General features: G+C 38.7%; 2 protein-coding genes and 2 long non-coding RNA genes across 6 annotated transcripts in view; 2 read left to right on the top strand and 2 right to left on the bottom strand.

The window, feature by feature from the left end:
• The window catches only part of LOC147907275 (uncharacterized), a 79,725-nt gene that overhangs the window by 4,339 nt on the left and 55,789 nt on the right, over positions 1-19,597 (top strand). The window lies entirely within an intron of this gene.
• Positions 801-8,547, bottom strand: LOC147907278 (uncharacterized). 3 transcript variants are annotated; one of them, XR_015547597.1, is made up of 3 exons: positions 8,404-8,547; positions 7,436-8,263; positions 801-3,813 (listed from the first exon to the last, which is right to left on the bottom strand). XR_015547597.1 is itself a non-coding variant. In XM_087413997.1 (3 exons), the coding sequence occupies exons 1-3, from the start codon at positions 8,544-8,546 to the stop codon at positions 3,772-3,774; spliced, it is 390 nt and encodes a 129-aa protein (XP_087270123.1). In that variant the 5' UTR covers position 8,547; the 3' UTR covers positions 801-3,771. The 3 variants fall into 3 exon arrangements, 2 of the variants coding, with proteins under 2 accessions (XP_087270123.1, XP_087270122.1); XM_087413997.1 differs by having other exon boundaries at positions 8,059-8,263; XM_087413996.1 differs by lacking the exon at positions 801-3,813 and having other exon boundaries at positions 4,304-8,263.
• On the top strand, positions 8,927-18,551 carry nkd (NKD inhibitor of WNT signaling pathway naked cuticle). The gene is made up of 5 exons (XM_011055594.2): positions 8,927-9,165; positions 13,246-13,466; positions 14,011-14,469; positions 15,220-15,521; positions 15,711-18,551. Exons 1-5 carry the CDS (start codon positions 9,102-9,104, stop codon positions 16,372-16,374), a joined length of 1,710 nt encoding a protein of 569 aa, XP_011053896.1. The 5' UTR covers positions 8,927-9,101; the 3' UTR covers positions 16,375-18,551.
• LOC147907277 (uncharacterized) lies at positions 14,666-15,715 on the bottom strand. Its single transcript, XR_015547599.1, has 2 exons — positions 15,616-15,715; positions 14,666-15,447 (listed from the first exon to the last, which is right to left on the bottom strand). It is a non-coding gene; the product is annotated as an uncharacterized LOC147907277 (long non-coding RNA).

Raw genomic sequence — 19,597 nt, 5'->3', positions numbered from 1 at the left:
GATGGAACCACTAGAATTATCGTAATGTATCACAAACAACGTTCTTTGACGCGGAGAAAAAAATTAAACGTATTATGGAAAAGAGATTCCGAACATACAATTATTTACCGTGTTTTCGTTGAATTTAACAAATTTTATCAGTTTAAAAGTTAAATGTTCTTTTAAAATCGTTTATCTTCAAGTCCTAATTATATCTAAAAACTACAAAATTTTTCTAAAATAAATAATTTAACACATTTCAAAAAGTATCAACTTTCGAAAATTCATGTTTATCTATCGGTATATCCATATTTCATTTCTTTAATCAATATACGTGCCAAAGGTGATGAATCAGTTCGCATTTTACGGCGAACACACGCACCTCCCCCTCCCCCCTCCCCCTCCCCTCCTCTTCACATTAAAGCGCTCGATAATTCCGAGAGTTCTGTGTTTTTATCGCGATCGCTTTTAGAAAAATCTTCCACGAATATCGTTCGCTTCTTTTTCTCTCGCCGTTCTATTTTTCTTCTTCGACCGGGCAACGGTCCAATCGACCACGGTCGTGTTCCGCGGCCGGAATAAAACGAACACAAGGTCCTCAATGAACGAAAACACTCTTCGTCGTGGAGTGTGGTCGATCGAGCACCACGATGTCTCGGTGTCGCCATAAAGAAATATATGCCTCTTGGACTTTTCGCCGCGCTATCGCAGGCTCTCTATCGCCGATCCCGATTACTTTCGAGGAAGCCGCGCTCGAATCATTCGCGTTAATTCGACGTTTCTCTAATTCTTTTTTTCTTCCCTTTTCTTTTTTGTTCTGATACGTACCACGTAGACATATATACAGCGGGTTCTTGGGCTTAATGCCTCTCTTATTGCGCCGCGCGCAACTATTGCCTTCCTAATGAATACCGTAATTTATAATACGCTGCGGTTGCTTTTGTCGGTTTATTGGGCGCGGAAACCGGGGACTTCAAAGGCATTCTCTTATCATTTACGTTTCACGTTATTTGGTTATCGTCGGGTTATCGATCGTCCGGGAATTTTGTAATTCGATTATTTTTGCGTCCGCGAATTAAATGCGTATAATTACGTGACGGTCTATCTAGGCGATAATTAAGCGGACATTATTATCGATTATAGTATAGAATATTATAGTATAAAATATAAGTTTCACACATTCTAGTTTGAAAAACTGAAAATGCTGAAATGAAATTTCCTCTCCAATGTAGAACGAAAAAGAAAAAAAAATAAAGTGCAAGAAGTTCAACTAAAGAGAATAGTCTTCTAATATTGAATGTAGAGAATATACAAAGATTGAATATTTGATCAGCTTTGACACTCATTGTTTTTATTACTTGAATTTATCAGTTCCTGCGACATTTTTCAAACAACGACTTTATGAGAAAACGGGTAGAGAATAAAGGACGCGATAATGCAATTTTAATGCATACGCAAATACATTAAAATGGCATTACATCGTTTAATGTGCAATTACTTGATATTATTGTATTAAAGACGAGTCAACATGTCATTATGAATTCAGTAATATCGTGAAAAGAAGAAAGTTCTCATCAGGTCACAAACATCATCACTGCTGAATCTCGGGAAATTCGTTTCTCTCTCTTTATCTCACTGTTTTCTCCGGTGCAACTTTTTCTCGAAATAATTGACGCGTTTCTCCTTCGTGGCGATCCCACGAAACGCGCTCACACGTATAGATCCAACACATTGGGAAAAGAGGCCGTGAACATCAATGCGTCCCTCCGCGATGTCACAAGACCGACAGACCGCATGTCCATCGTGTCGATCGGGGACAGAATGGGACAGAAAGAGAGAACGGAGTTCACGAGCGGTCGAGTTATTCGAAATCGAGAATACATCCCCGCGACGACGACAACACAACTATGATGATAGTGTGGGAAGGAATCTTAGTTGTAATGCGGACTACAGAGAGCATTATTTATTAATAGCAAACCCGATGATGCGCGCGTGCATCGCATGTGTGGTGTGTGTATGTGTGTGTGTGTGTGTGTGTGTTGTGTGTGGGTACCACCGCACCGCCACGAGGGAGTGGCGTGGCGAAACGCCATGCTAGAGCGAGCGCAACAACACGATGAATCGTGGAACGGATCCCTCGTGCCCCCTCGAACCCTCTTTCCATCACCGGGATACGATCTTCCTCCTTTTCATCGACTTCTCTCTCTTTCACTTCAGCCACCCCGATTCCGTCTATCCTTCTCGCTCTTTGCGCGGTCCTTTGCCGTACCGCTCGCTCTCTCTCTCTTCTTTCCGCTTCGCGTCTTTCTTGCTCTCGCTCATTACTCGCTCGTTCAACCTCCCTCTCTCTATTTATCTATCTATCTCTACCGTTCGTTTAGCTTTCCTCTCTTTCTCGGTCAACACATGGATGCGATTCTCGCGCGCGCACCCAAGGGACGGTCCGCCGTTGTAGGAGAGTGGACGAACGTTCGCTTTGTCGGCGCCCGCGGCTGAGATCAAACGCACCGGCCGTTTCCTCCTTTTCCCCGCGCCGTAACACGACCAAGGTTCCACCGTTCGTTCGTTCGTTCGTTCGGTCGTTCGTTCGTCCGTTCGTTCGTCCGTTTGTTCGTTCGTTCGTTCCTCCGCTCCAACGTCTCTTCGCCGTAGTCCTCCACCGTCTCCTACCCTCTCGTTCTTTCTTCCTTTTTCCCGCCGGTATCATCCGGCAAACCGCGCCGAGAGAGTCCAAGCAAAACCGACCGACGCCGGTTGGCCGACGAGTCGCTCTCTCGCCGCGTTCGCTCGCGGCAAAACTGTATTATAGCCTTCTCCGTATCCTGTCCTGTCCGGCGCGTCTCGGAGGCCTCCGTCCATCTCGCGACCTCTCCTCTTCCCGCCCCCTCCTCAAATCGTCCCTCTCTCGCGATAAATATTTACCTCGCCCTTTTGACGCCGTTACCGTCTAATCGACGCGATCGTGCGAAATGCTCGTGACAATCAGCCGGCCGACATCATCGATCGACCGGTCGACCGGATGACATCCTGCGATCCGCTAGGATTACCGTACTCGAATGTATGGCTGTGTTCAGCGGAAAACGCAGTTTTGCAATTATCGTAAAATTCTAATATAATTGATTTTGCTCTTAGTTCCTCACTGAATCTAAATGCATAAACCAATCGCAGAGCTGCGTCTTTTGCTAAATGCAGCTAATCACGAGAAAAGAATATATAATGAACATTTAAAAAAAAACGATGGAAGAGATATTTTTTATGCTTTAAATGTAGGTATTTAATAAAGTAAAATTTCTAGGACAAAAAATAATTCTTATTGACAATTCTTATTAGTATAATTTTGATAAATGTACAATTAGACCTTACAAGTATGACCTTAAAAAGGGTGACTCTCTTTCGAAGAGTACAATCGAGTAACCCTACGACTCATCTCATATAGCACAGATCATTCCAGCAACGTTGCAAACGTTACTGTAAGCTTTTGTTCTTTACGAGGCATGACAATAAGTTTCATCCCCCTATCATGTAATTAGCGACGCTGACGTCGCGGATACACGGATTCACGGATTCTGTCTCTTCTTTTTGCAACCAGATAATTAAAATCGACATAATACCATCGAGTTTAATTTCCGATACATTCGAGACAAGCATTTGTCCGCTAAGGGATTAAAAATACGTTGACTGATGTGACTAATATGAATCGAACGTCCCCGAATTATAATCGGTTTTGATTTCTTTTTGCGCTTTATCTGATGCACAGGTGATCACTGGCGAGATCAAAGCGCTTAGGCGAAATTAGAAAGAGAGCGTGTTCCTTGATGGTGGCACAAGACGCATCTGGAAATAGTTTATTATTAATAGATGACTTGAATTCAACACGGAGAGAGAGAAAGAGAGAGAGGGGGAGGGGGAGGGGGAAAGAGAAGAAGGCGAGGGTGAGAGAAAAGGAGAGAGAATTCGTGCATGTTGCCGGCGTTATTTCGAGGTTAGTCTGTACCCGCGTTTTTGAGCCGCGCGTTTTATTTCCCCTTACCGGCGAACAGTCAGCGCGTCGCGCGGCGCGGTGCTCCCTTCTGCCCCCCTTCAAGCCCCTATCCGAGCCGCACCGAGCCACCATCCTGCTCCCTCCGAACCTCCCCGCGCAACCACCGCAGGCTCGCCGCCGTTTCCCTTTTGCCTCTATCCTCCCCTTGCCGCGCCACTCCGCTCATCGTTCACCCAACTCTCTCTCTCTCTCTCTCTCTCTCTCTTTCTCTCTCTGCCGCCTCTTAAAAACGAGACTTGCCGCCGACTTTCCGACAAAGGAATAAAGAAAAGAAACAACTAGCCACGCTACTCGGCTGAGGATGGCACGGCACGGCGCAGCACGCCGCAGCGTGGCATGGCGGGTTCGGGTAGAGAGCCTTTCTGTATAGGGAGTGTGAGGGGGATGCTTCGGGAAGACCGACCGACCGACCGACCGGCCGGTCGTTCAATGGCGTCGCCATTCGGGGGCTCGCCCCCTGGGGAATAGAAAATTCCAAACGACGGAATTACGCGATATTTACTCGCCTCCCTTTCTTTCTTCTTCTCTTTCTCTTTCTCTTTCTCGGAGAATCTGTGCTGCGTCAGCAAACATTTCCGCCGTACGATCCGGACTGTACAACCCATTTTAAGATATGACAACTCCGTGAGTATTCCATCGATACGTTTCAAATTTCGTTGGTTTTTAGAATATATTTAGAATATAAAGGAAACGCATTTGATTAAAATACCTCGAATCAAGATTGAATGTATTTTATGTTAAGTGAAGGGTATGAGAGTCGTAATAAATTCTTTATCCCAAAATTTCATAACTTTTTCCCTGACACATCAAAGGTATTTTTTAATTTTCTATATTTTCGTCCTAATTCAGAAATTTTGAACATTTTATTGAGAAATCCATTTGACATAGTAATGTAAATTACTATTGACATTAAAATATTGTAATATTTCTTTTCTTCGGAAGATATTATATTTATCAAAGAAATTGTCTTTATTTGTCTTATTGTTATTAACGAAATTAACTTTCTTTACAAAAGTGTGTAACTATAATTGATTTTCTAAATTATTTTTTCCTTTTTCTTATTCGTCACACGAGCTAGAATTCAATTGCGATCCATGTAACTTTTTCTCCCGAGCGAAAGCGTGAAAAATGACAATTTTTATGTACGTATATACAAAAAAATTTTCACTTTTCACGATTCCTTAGGGTAAAAGTTACACGATTGTTCTCCAGATAAAAGCCACGTTTGAAGGTTCAAGATTCACTTGATATTTTATTTTTTGAAATCATATTACACCATAGAACGTGAGAAGGGACTGACGAGGGACTATGTACAAGCGTAGAGGTGTCAGTATATATGTACCTATATCTCGCGACGTATAATATTTAATTTCGCGCTTACGCAGCCAGCGCGCGGGACGTTGCATACAAAGGAGGCCTGTCGTGTTTTTGTTCAAGTTAATTGTTTCTCTTCCTTTTTTTTTTGTTTTATTTCGATCGAGCGTGTTGCTAACAGTAGCGCACGGCGCATTAGTATTAGGGAGAAGAAGGAGAGTAGAGACGAATGGATGAGGGATGGAAGGTAATCGTCGATGTATAGATGAAAGGTATCCTGAAACACACAAGCTGGGACTCCTTCGGCGGCGGCGACGCCTATGTTTCTTCTGAAACACCGCTAGGAGATAATAGCGTGCGGGTACAGTCTCCAAAAAGAGTATCACCGTTTTGACACGGACGGACTTTCCGAGTAGTATTGCGCAGCACTCAGCCGAGCAGGTCTCTCGGTGAAGCAATGTAAATAAAGAATATCTCGATGAAAAGAGTATAAGAATGCGAAATCGGAGCGCATTTCTCTAATTTGCCTGTCACCCACCATCCCCGCTCTCCCCTTTTCTCTTTCCCTCCCTCCCTCCCTCCCTCTCTCTCTCTCTCTCTCTCTCCCCCTTTTCTCTCTACCCCCGTCACTGTCTTTCATCTCCCCGTCTGACTCGTGATTCATTGAAGCGTCGAAACAACACAACCGCGCGTTTGTAAACGATGACGTGCGTGTCGTCGACGTAAACACCGAAGTGATCTCAATGACGAGGGTATCGATTCTTACAACGGAAACAGACCGGAAGTTTAGGGTTTCCTCTTTCTCTTTGTTTTTATTTTTTAATAACAATCGTGCGATTAAGTTTCTCTACGTGTAATTTTACACACGCGGGAACGGGATCAGCTTATTTACCGCGCGAATACTCGCGCGGGACGAGAGCAAAATAACGAATTCGATCTTTTGGTTATCGATCTTCGTGCACCGTCGTTAAATTCGGGTGATTACTATAACGCGTGATTACTATAATTCAGGTCAATTTTTCGATCACGAGATAAATAGCGTCATATTTTATGTCAGAAGAAGTATATCTAACTTTTTTCCTCATTTATCGCCGTTGGTGAAAAGGTTGAACGTCAGATTGTGAATTAATCAATGAAACAATAATTTAAGAGAATGTCTCATAATCTTGTTTAACGAAAATTGGGGTGTATATGACGTCACATAAAGTTCGTCTTTTTTAGCTGAATTTCTTGCATGGTTTATCTTTTTCTTTTCATATTGGAGAAGGAAAGAGAAAAGATGATTGACATGTGCCAAAAATTCAGTTAAAAAGAACTGATCTACAGAAATAACGTTTTCCACCGGAAAAATTAGTGCAAATGGATTCACATATTTTTGGTACGTAATATACAATTTAATCCTTTTCAGATTATGAGGTTATCGTGACAACAAAGAATATGTAGTTAAAAGAGTTAAATTATTTATTAACAATGAAAATATGTAAATCGATTTGCATTCAATTGCACTCAAGTATGCACCAGTGTTGCACAAGTTTTTTCAGTGGAAAACGTATGTTATGTGATGGTTTCCAAATAAGGACAAAAAAAGAAAAAAATTTTTAATATTATTAAAAAGAAAATCATAAAATCTTGGTATGCATGTACATACATTGTTAAAAATTTCATGACATTTAATGTATTTTTCACGAAAATTTGTGAAATTTAATATACAAGTTTCTATTTAACTAAATTACTGTAACTTAATTTTCAGTTAAAAAAAAATCATTCATTACTTTTAATTTCGTTTACAACCATGAGCTTCATTTACATGTAAACAAAGTATTTCTAACAATGTATATAGTATTAAATATATATAATTCATATTGAATTATTTAAACATTAAAGATTCAGCTTCGACTGTTATAGGCATTTAATTTCTAATATTAATTGTGTTCTAACACGTACGATCTAAACTAAAATTCTTATTGTTCATAAAATCTTGTTCGGAAATCAGGGAAAAATTATAGAATGTTAAGATGAGGAATTTACGTGACAATCCTGATCGAACACATACGAAGCCAACGCAATCGATTTTCCGGAAAGTAATCTAATTTGATGTACCGGAAAGTAATGAAGGTCGATTGTCACTCGGCGAACGTGACGATCAGCAGAGAGTTTCGCGTTAATCTCCGAGATTGACGGCGTCGTCTCTTCTCGCATCGAAACTCGGAGTAATAGCATCAAGTTAATCCTTCCTCATCGTTAAGCTCGTCCCCGCTATTTATAATTAGTCTACGAATCGAATTAAATTACTCTTTAATATAATCATTAAAACTTTTAAAAAGGATCCTTTTATTTTTAATTTGCAAAAAAAAAAAATCAAAACTAGACTTTAAATTATTATATATTTAATTTCTAGAGAAGTTTCATAGAAAAATAAGGAAAGCTTTTAAGGAAAAATAAGGAAACTTTTCATATATATGAATTAAAAAAAGAAACGTTGCGTATGTGGTGCGCGTACTATAATTATATGGACACAGAGTACTGTTACAATTCTGGGTCGTGTAAACGGGGCTTCATACAGTTCATACCGCGAGATTCTTGTAGGAAGACAGCAGCGTTGGCTCTCTGGCGAACGGGTATGCAAAGGAGAAAGAGAAAATAAGAGAAGAAGAGGAGGAGAGTAGGTAGGTAGAGGTTGAAGAGCCGCCGCCGTCGCCGCCGCCGCCGCCGCTGCCTCCTACCTTTGGAGTCCGGGTATCCTCGCCGCCTCGGCTCGGCACTGAGCGAAAAGCACAGAGCGCAGAGCGACGACGAAACGAGGAATACTGGCAGAACAGACTGGCAGGGCAGGCTGCCTTGCCTGGCTGACTGGATAGTGGATGGTACGATGGTGGCTGCTGCTGCTGCTGCTGCTGCGAGTACTGCGACGATGGTGCCGTGCCGACACTGCCGACAGTGACGGTGGTAGAGACGTAGAGTGGTGGTATGGCGCGCGCGGGTAGGTAGGGGAATTACGGGGAACGTGCTTTTAGGCGAGGACGAGCGTCCGTAGTCGTGTCCGAACCGCGAAAGAGGCGGGTTTGTACCTGCATGGAGTAAGAGCCTGAGAGGCGCGGTGGTGGTGGACGAGGAGGTGGTTCACTCCGTACCTCGTGTCCGTGCGATTCGCCTCGCAGTTTGCCTCCATGCGTGGAGCGGCAAAAACGCACTGTCCTTCCATCAGTTCCATCAGTTCCACCGGCAGTTGAACGCGACGTTCTCGAGTGTCGTGAAGAGAGAGACTGTCGTCCGCTCGTAACTCTCGCGAGTATACATCTATTCGTCGGACTCGCTCGGTACGCTTCGCGGCAATCGCGGCAATCGCGGCAAGCACGTGCGTACAGTGTGCGTTTATGACGGCGGCGACGGCGATCCTATCTCGCTTGGAATTTTGATGGTCCGTACGTACCGTCGACCCAAGTACGCACGTTTGTGGCCCTCGTGATTGATGATTTATGGATCTCACCGTTGGATAACAAATCGACCGTGTAGGGGTGCGGAGAGGATTGTTTCTGCGGGGAGCTGCGCCTAACCGGAAGTTGCGAGGGACGTCGCACGAATACCTCGTATATAGTCGTATGCATCCAGGGCGGCGTGTCGGTAGTTACGGAGGAGGAACAAAGTGTGCCGCCGATTCAAGAGCGGGGAGTTAAAAGTGTAGAGGGATCACGGCGATCGCGCCCGCATACACGCACGTCACGCACGCACGCACGCACGAACGTACCCATGCACGCATGAAGGTCCCATGGCTACCGGATTGGTAAAGTGGTGGCGAGCAAGGTTCCTCGCTGGCTACAGACCCTTTTCTGGTAATGAACGCTCCTTCTTTTCGGGACGCACGCTGCGATATTGAGATTCTCGGGTTGTGTCCGAATTGACCGTGAAAAAAGGAAAAAATGCACAATGATTCAAGTCTTTGTCAATATCTCTGCTAACTTCTCAGACGAATCTTTGATTTTAACAAACTGGCAGTAAAAATATAAATAATGCGAGATCGCATACATGTTTGACTGATACTTGGTTTATTTCAGAGTTGGCAAAATTCCACATTTTTTGGGTAACATCCATGCCAGTGAACCGTAAAACCCAGTATTTTCTGGAAAAATAGGCATTTTCTGAAAAAGCCGGAAAAACTGGTCTTTAAAGAAAAAGTAAAATTATCTTTTTACTTTTAAATATATTTTAGTATTATAAATTAATCATTTTTATAATTTTTAATTTATTTTATTGGATAAAATCCGGCACAGTAAAATGTGAAATTTACTACATTTTTTCCAATGAAATTTTCCAGATCTGTGCTTTATATTTAATGACACAAATCGACACGAACATTCTATCTTTCCTGGTATTTTACGTTCAGAGAGTAACAAAGATAGAACGACACTTGTGTCGAATTGTGTCATTAAATGAAAAGCATCCCTGACTTATTTAGAGATATCTAAAAAAATTCTAGTCATTCTTCTCATATTTCCTTTCGTAGGTGAAATAATATTTAATTAAATATATCCTTGTTATTTAACTAGATTTAATCTTTTTCTGATAATAATGTACAACACAGTTCATTAGTTTAATGATTCGTTCGTAAACCTCATATATTTTCAAATTGCACAATTGATTACAATGAATGCAAAAAATATTCGTGCAAAGAAGGCATTTAAAAAAAATTTTATTTTTAGGAAGTATAAACGTTAATTAGTAATTTATTAATAACGAATGAAATATATATTTTTTTAAATTATTTTACCTAAAACGTTAATAATTGAAATATATTATCTTAATAATAACCAAGAATAAAAAATTGTATTATTTGGATATACAAGAAATACAGTCGAGAAATGTAGCGTCTAAAATTACGAACAGCTATTTTTGCAAAATTCTTTTACTTATTTTAAGACAGGACATTCTCATTGTTAATAAATTGTTAATTAATGTTTATTTTTTTACAAATAAGACTTTTTTAAATAAAAATCTTCTCTGTACGATTATATTTTGCATTCACTGTGTATTTATTGGGTGTAATTACAACATAATGAATCGCGTTTACGAAATATTTTTTAAGTATATTAATAACGTGAATTAATGAAAAGAACAATTATCATATAGACGTTACGCAAAACTCAATTCGCCTTAAAGAATTTTACTGATATCGGATATTTGCAGAAGATATAATATAATTCTTACATTAACATTTAACTTATATATTAAAATACCGGTTATTTCAATTTATATATTTCGCCTGTCAACATGATAAGTTTTTTGTAAGTTTTATTTGAAGAATGCCGCGATTAAAATACACCAGTCGAGATAATCCGAAGAAAACTGTCGTATCAGTAAAGCTGCTCTTAGATCATTTTCTTATCAGGTATATTTCCTAGAAAGCAGGTTTTAGAAACTTATCGAGTTTTAGAAACGTAAAAAGAAAAACTTCGAGGTATAATTGATTTTTAAATGAGATGTTCTTTTCAAATAATTAAAATACAAATAATAAATGAAATAAATAATCAAGTCTTGACTTATCATAATAATGATAAAATATCTCCTTTCCATTTGCATTCTATTGTGTATTTCTCGATAAAGTTTAAGTACCTAAGTTTCATACTCAGGTAAAAGACGACAGTCCGATATACCTGAGAAAACCCAGAGAAGTAGTTAAAGAGTGATGCAGGTTGCGGGAGGGAAAGGGAAAGGTTCGACGGAAAAAACAATATGGAAAAAAAAGAATGTGATGAGCGGTGGCGTCTGTACGATCAATCGTGCCGCCGCAAAGGAATGACCGTCGTGGATAATGCCAAGATATTATCGAAGCAGATACCACGTGGTCTTACATCACACTTACACTTTTCTTAGCTTTCGGCTTGTGTCTATAGTCTGTACGCTTGTCTCGTAGCGCGTCGTTGAAAATAGCGCGGAAATTGCGGTGCGTGCGTTTAGTGACAACAAAATTACTCGAGAGAAGCTTCTTACTCACAATTCTTCAATTTCCCGTCACGAATCCGACGAATCTCAAATATGCAGACAATAAAATTGTTCAGATTATACGTACTAATTAACACTCGTCTTTTTTTAATTATTAATAAGTAAAAATGGGAGCAAGGATGTTTTCATGAAAAGTACATTTTAATTATTAAAAAGAAAGCTCGTTTAAAAATTAATTAAATAGATAGATAGATAGATATTTTTCAAACTTTATTCAGTAATTTATATTTTTTAATAAATAAATAATAATTATATACTTCTGTTATGTTTAATTTCATGAAATTTGTGACAATATTTAATAATGCGACAACATGATAAATCTTTGAAGATCGATACGTGAGATGACCCATGAGTCTCAATTATTCTTGTATAATTCATTAGTTGCGTTCTGAGATCGTTATTAAAGTTATTCATTTATCGTGAATTTTTTAGAATAAGCTATTAACTTTACAAATGATATATATGTACAAAGTCAATAATAGATTGTAAATAATCTTACAATTAGTATAACAGGAAACATTGATAAACTGATAACAGATTAATATTGTGACGTATTTCTTTCTTCGCACAATTTCAGAAGACAGATTTGTAATGTGTTCCAGCAAGTTGTAATTTTCACGAATGTTCGTCAATTTTCGCGTATACTAATAATAAACATCAAATGTCGGAGGATTTGTGTATTTCTTGTGCACACTTCTGCATGTAACACATTGAAATGTATGCGTCTTCGTCAGAGTTTTAACAGCCACGTCTATCGTACATACATTCGTGCTTTGTGTTTATTAGGTAGAACGAGTTTACAGCCTATTACACAATAGTTAACGATAAAATCGAAACTTGTAATTCAGGACGTAGGTCGAAATGCCATTCAAGGTGGGACGTTGCGAAAAACAAGATGCAGTTTGGCAATCGAAGTAGAATTAATGATTGAATGAGAGAATCGATCAGCTTTATTTTTTTTAATTTACTATAGTATTAACAGAAAACTGCTTTATCAACGTATTATATATATTATATATTATGCTAATAAATATTTTACGAAAACCGTTGAAAAATACGTAGAGATTCATTTTATTTGTAGCTGTCGGAGCTATTTTTTATATCAAAAGAATGAAATATACTTGATATATTACACTCGAAAAGTTATTTTCACCAAATAAATGGAGCTGATAGGCTTCTACAGGGCTTCGAGCCCTTCAATTATTGTTGTCAAGCTATCAGCCGTTCGGAAACAATAGATACAGGAGAGTGTATTCATGATGTCGATCATCATGAAAGCAAACGTGAAAGCAAACTGTTTTTCAGTTTTCGACGAGCGTCGAGATGTCTGTTCCCTGAAATGATGAAAGTCGAGATTTCGCCGCCTTCGCCGGTGCGTAAACTCAGCAGCATCAAGATTCGATGGTTCTGGTTAGAATTCCAGCTGCTTCCTCCCCGGTTATACCAGTCGCCGAAAGGCTTCCTCCCCGGTGGAACGTCGCGCCGCGTGACTGTCTGCGCGGGGAAGCGTAAAAATACCGCCTGTGCACCAAACACGCCACCGGTCGCGGATGCCGCGATGCGTGTTAAATGCCGCCTTTTATTCGCTCCTCTGCCTGTCTTGCCCGAGGGCAGAAATCGTGATCGTGCGCGACGGGAAAGCGAGCGACCGGAGAACGGCTTCCCGATTGCGTTCCTGGCTCGCGCCGCGCCCAATCGCGCAGGTTTGCACGATTATGTTTAATAAAACGATCTCGAGAAATAATTGCTCCTCTTAAGACTGAAAAGAAAAAAAAAACACGACGATTAGGTCTAATCTAATCTTGACTCCTTTTATTGTACCTGATGGTGAAAGAAGGATTCGGTTGCGTAGATCAAATGAAGCTTTAATAGCCTCTGCATTCCCGCATAATAAATCTTTCTTACCTGTTCAGTTGTAGGGACCAATACAGAAGGTAGCGATTCCGAAGAATTGCTTACGGGCGTCCCGACGACCTGCAACGTTTCGTCACCACCGACGACGGAGTCGCAACCGATTTTAATCTCGCCCGTAGAGTCGCCCCAGGTCGCGGCTGATAGCTCGGGCGTACCTGCTGGACCTACCAATAATGATGAACAGCCTACCTGCGGTACAACGAAACAGCTTAGTTTTGAGGTGAAATACTTTGATTTATAGTATAGATTTAAAATAAACAAAACTCTCGATGATATTAAAAATGAAAAGTGATATTGAATGGCTCTATAAGAAGTCAGCGGATGTTATAATTACTATAATGTTATAATGATAATTTTTTATTTTTCTTTTATTTTTTGTTTTTATTTATGCTTAAGTTAATATTAATTATTTTTTTAATCGAGTGCATTTTTAGTTTATCTTGAAGATAACAAATTCTACTTTGAAATGTGAGTAAATTCTAGATGGGAAAGTAAGTCGATTTTAGTAACTTTTTTTCATGTCAGTGCTTTCAAGCAACTACAACAAAATAAGAAAGATCGATAATTATCTTATCAATTAAATTAATTAAATTTATGGGAATTTCCAAGAAAATATTGATTTCATTTATATAAGTGAAAAAGGAATGTACAATATTGGTATTAGATTAGTGTTTTACCATGTAATTATGTTATCCATAGTTATTAGAGTCGCGCACTTGACATGACTTTCTTTCTTAATCCGAGCGATCCCGTTTTCGTTGCAGGAATTCGAGTGCGACGTGTCGGTCGCTGACGGTGACAGGAGGCGGCAGGAGTTCTCTTTCACTCTGTACGACTTTGACGGGCACGGGAAGATCACCAAGGACGACATAGCTGGTCTGGTGACCACCATTTACGATACGTTAGGCGCTTCGATACAAGTACCGCCGTGCGGTAGTAAGACAATTAAGGTGAAACTGACGGTGTCGCCGGATCAGCGGGGCAGCAGCAGCAGCAGCCAGGCGCCGCGCAATGCCGCTGGCACTTGCCTAAATGCCACGCAAACATCACAGACTGCTACGTTGCCCGGTCACCAGCACAATCCGTCCTGCTGCCATTTGAAACACGCCGCCCCGTGTAGTCATGCAGCAGCAGCAGCCGCCGCCACCACCACTACCACCGCTACTCGGCATGGCGCGAGCAGAGTTCCTAGAAGGAGAAGAGCAACGCGGTATCGTTGTCAGGTGAGACCTACATTCCTCCGTATGTACCACGTTGCGTATGTTATGTATGTATGTATGTACATCGGCAACCGCGATCAGCCGTTCCGACATCTGAGCCATGCACGCGATACGCGACTCAGAATACCAATCGCGGCAGAAGAAGGCATAAGAAGAATAAAGAGATAAAATGTTCTTGCGAAAGTTTTCTCTCGCAAGATTTGTATGTAACATTTTCTTAATTTTATTCAAGTTGTCTTTGCAGTTGTCTCATGTTAAATTAATTAAGGTAATTGGATCCTGTATGGCTTACCTAAGCTTTGCGATTTTTTTCTAATCTTTTGCCGAGTCTAAAATTAAAGATTGTTGTTGGTCAGATTCCAAAAAGCAAATATTTTTGAATGAATTTTTTCAAATATTTACATTTTTTTTTAATCTTTACTGCATGTAAATATTTAAAAATCTTATTTTTTTAATGTTCAAAAGTGTTTCCTTTTTTTTAAATCTGATCATTAATTTTTAATTTTGGATTCAGCAAAAACTTATAACCGATTACTTTAAATATAATAAAATATCAATTAAATATGTCAGCGGAAATAGGTCACGTACGAACTCTTTTTTCGTACATTTTTTATACAAATAACAAAATACATTTGTGTCCTTTTTCTATCATTTTATAAATTACACGTTTTATTTAATACGTCATTATTCGTGTTACGTTTGGTGTTTTATTGCTTGCGATTGTTTTAATCGTTATTTCGATTTTCATTGCAGACTGAACGAAAAGAAGTGGAGACACATAGTGAGGACGACGACGAGAACGCCAGAACGAATCGAGTGCAGCAAGAGGAGCTACGTAGACGAGTCGGTCCGGTGCCCCATTTACCATCTCCCTATTCAAACAGCTCGGAGGGTGATGTGAGTGATGATAGTGACACTTCCCCCGCGTTCTCGCCATTAACGCCGCTTCTTACGACGAATCAGAGGAAACGCAGCGGCGCCCTACAAAGACAACAACTGCTGGAGATTATTCAGGCCAATATGGAGAAAAATAATCTCAGTTTTCATACATCAAGGTAAATTAATTGCGATCGCTTTTGTAAAATTATCATAGCGCGTATTAAAATTTCATACAGTAACTGTATCTATATACACATAATAAATAATTACAATTTTTTTTGAATATCTTTGAATATTATTTAATTAAATTCCCCAATTCTTCAATTCAATACATTTGCCAATTGAATCTATTTTTTTGTCTACAGGAAACGGCATCAAAACGAACAATCGCGCATTCCATCTCATAGTCCCCATGTAGAAACTTCGAATCATAATAATCAGGACTGTCACACCTCTTTGGAGCCTCGTCAAGCGAATACAAACTATCACAAACCAATCCGGGAAAGCACTCATCATTCCGTGTCGTTTCCCAAAACGCCGGTCAAGTCGCGATCGGCGAATCTCAGAAAAACGCGACACACGACACCGAGGAACAATGTGACACATTCCTCTCCCCAGACTTACGCAACGTATTCGCAATTACTGAATCGTAACGTGATCGCGCCAACTATCTACAATGACACGCCGCAGCATACCAACAGTAGCAGCAATGTTCATCGCAACATCGTCAACCTCGTTCCGAATAATAATCAACAAACGGCTAATCATCAGACCATTACCAACAATCACAACAATTTGCAGCGCAATGACGCGCAATTCGTTCATACGCAATGTGGCAGAGCGAGCAAGAAGCATCAGCTGAAACACGCCACGCGGGAGCAAGACCAGGCTCGAGCGATGGCGCAGGTCGTGCGTTGGCTCGAACGTGAATTCTCGCAAAATGCGGTGGCAGCCACGTCCAGTCGAAGACACGTCCACGAGCACATACATCATCACTATCATCACTATCACGCCGAGGCTCTGGTTTAATCGGCACAGCAAATATACTCAACTTTCGAGTTTTTTTTTTTTGAATTTAGAAATCGTTACAATACGATCAAATAAATTTTAGAAAGGAATTCTCGAGGTATAATTAATTTGTATCTATATTATTGTTATTTAGGAAAACGACTTAGTATTTCATATCGCGAATAGTTTTTGAAAATTATATCGTAAGGACTCGATGTGACGTGTTTTATTTTCGAGCTCTTTTATATACATGTATTGATTATTTTAGAAAATCGTGTACTAATTGTTCATTGAATCTCTAATTTGTTTTCGTGAACAAGGTCGAATCAAATTATACATACTATTTTATACGTTCATTATCATTTGAATATCTACTTTTAATAAATGACGCGCAATCGTATATTTTTCATGTAAGCGACTGAGTTTTTCTCGGGTATCGACAAGTACAAATGTTTGCGGTGCTCGTTAGTTTTTTTTTATAAATTTATAAGCGTCAAGATAAAATTTTTTTTCACATTGCAAGTAAAATAGAGCACTGCGATTTACTTGAAGAAAGACATGCGTGTTCGATGTAAATTACGTAACATATATTATCTATGCAGATTTTTTTGAGCAAAGAGATGATAGTTACTACAAATCTCAGGCTTATAGTACGTACGTCATATTACGACAGTGACGAAACGTCAACCGAGTAGGATCGCAATTTAGTGACAAAATATGTTTACTGTACATATATTTACGATCGTGTTTTCTGGAATTGAAAAGCAACACACAAACTATTGTGCAAAATTACATTTTTGAACGAAAGAAAGAAAAATGCAGTCGCTTTTTCTCAATTCAAGTGCGATACGACGGCTATCCATCATTGTATATAGAAAATATCCCAAAGAGAATCTTTTCAGTACACAAGCGTTACGATTAAGGGAAACAGCCTAGAGTCGTAACAACAGCAAAGCGTTCGAAACATAAAAGACTCCACTATAAATGTTCCTGTATAACCAGAGAGTTATAATTCTCTTTATCGACGTAGTATTCCTAGAAAACTCTCAAACGCAACTTTGATGGTGCTGTATACCCGTACAGTAACCGAGCAAACGCGCAATTTTGAAAAAAAAACGCTTGAATCTCATATACAGGGCGTTTCACTTCTATCAGGTAATATTTCAGTAATGTATTTCTGGTCATCTAGATGAAATTCTGTTTGGCGGAAATATCGAGAGTACTGATAAAAGATTGAGATAAAAGATAAAGTGCGATTTAAAAAAATTTGTTTAATTAAGTTTTAGTAGAAATCAAATTAAATTTTGAAAGAAGAGAATTAGGTTATGAGGCGATTAATCTCGTGTTCGCGAGCAAATCTTGATAGAATTTTAATTTCGAGACTTGGTTCGAAGAATGTATAATGTTAAAAATTGAATAATTACAAAATTATATTTAGGGCGATAAAGGGCAACATTTTTTATCCGAAATATGCCTTTAGAATCAGAAAAGCTGTAAAAGTTAGTATATGGGACGAACCTCTGGAATTGAATTCAGAACACGTCTTCGAGAGATACGTAAATAAGCCTTCGAATCAGCTGTTTTCGTCTCAATTTGCTATTAAAGAACGATGCCTTAGCGGTGGTACACCCTGTATATCTTGCTAGTCTTATATTACGACAAATAAAGCTCTCGTTATCCGCGAAGTACAATGACTACTTGAAAAGAGAGTGACAATTGAGTTCTTACTAGTGCCTTGTAATCTAGAACTCGTTTCGTACTCGCGAATATATTGGTCCCAGTTTTGCAAAAATCGATTATTTTTCTTCTACTCGTCGCACGAGCGAAGACTGTCCCGTATTTGGGCAGCCAGTATTTTTCGGATTTGACGTTTTATCAATACCCGCCGCAGGAATTATCGATTAAATGGCGTAATATTTATTAGTAACGCGCGAAGGGATACGCGTGCGAACGGATCTATGAAAATCGACAATATTTCACAATTGGGTGTCACAATGAAGAGTATTACGATTACCTTTAGCTATAGCGATCAACATTACGATTAAGACTAATGTTAAGATTAGATACATTGACAAATGTAAGGGTCCTAGATAATTATGTTGCGGGACATGTAATTTTATATATCGACATTTGTAATCCCTGTAGATATTTTCTGTAACTTTTTTTCTATTGATATTTATTAAAACATTTTTATACTACGCCACTCGTACTTATTTATTGGATTAAATCACGTGGCTTAATGCATGTGATCTCTGATGATAAAAATTCTCACATTTCATAATATTTTTAAGTTTTCTATATTTTAAATTTATAAGGTTTTTGAAAAAAAAATAGCTTGAACTTCAAGTTTTATTTTTTTTCAGAAATTATAGAATGAGAAACTATCAGAATTTACATATATAACAAATTTCAAGAAAAATGCGGACTTGCTCAGTATTTCTGAAGTATTCCAATTTGTAAGAAGTCTAAAACATTTTCTAAAATGTTATACAATTATACAGAAACGTAGAAAAATTTTAAAACTTGTACAGAAATTTTGAAAAATTATATGAAAAATTTTAAAAAATATTTTCACCAGGGACATAACATATTTCGTGGAAGAATCATTAAGATCAATTAATATTAGAATACTGAACAATCATTGATTTTATTTTTTAGATTAATATATTAAAAGATATATTTAAAAGATAATTGGACAAATAATGGATTTCTTTTTACTACACCTAATACATAAAAGCCAAATAAGTAATATCAATAAGCAAAGTGACACTGAAGGTTTATCTGCCTTTTCTAAAGAAAGATCTCTCTCACACTTAATAAATAAATTATAGAATTCTAGAACAATCTAAACGTTTGACACATATATATAAATAGTGGTAACATATATGATATGACAAATAATAACACAATGTCACGACAAATTTCCATCTGTATAAAGGATGTACTTAAGATTCATCATTTTTTTGCTGTAAAACAGGTAACGATTCTATTCTCATACATTTCGACTAGAAGATATTAATGATAGGTAAAAAATGTTTTAAATTAGAATCTGGAAATTCTTGTTCTACATAATTCGCAATATGACAATTGGCACTGCAATATTGTTGTACGCATCTTCACAAGCTAAAAGAACACGTTTATACATAGTTACATTACACAACGGTTGAATTTAAAGCAGATATATGTAATTCTGCGTTTTAAGAATATTGTGAATTTACTGAAGATGGCCAGATTGTGGCCGAAA

The sequence above is a fragment of the Acromyrmex echinatior genome, chromosome 15 (assembly GCF_024713525.1).
Source record: "Acromyrmex echinatior isolate Ae372 chromosome 15, ASM2471352v2, whole genome shotgun sequence".
Taxonomy (NCBI): domain Eukaryota; kingdom Metazoa; phylum Arthropoda; class Insecta; order Hymenoptera; family Formicidae; genus Acromyrmex; species Acromyrmex echinatior.
Note: the sequence above shows the minus strand (reverse complement) of the source record. Positions and strands in the feature narration are given on the sequence as shown.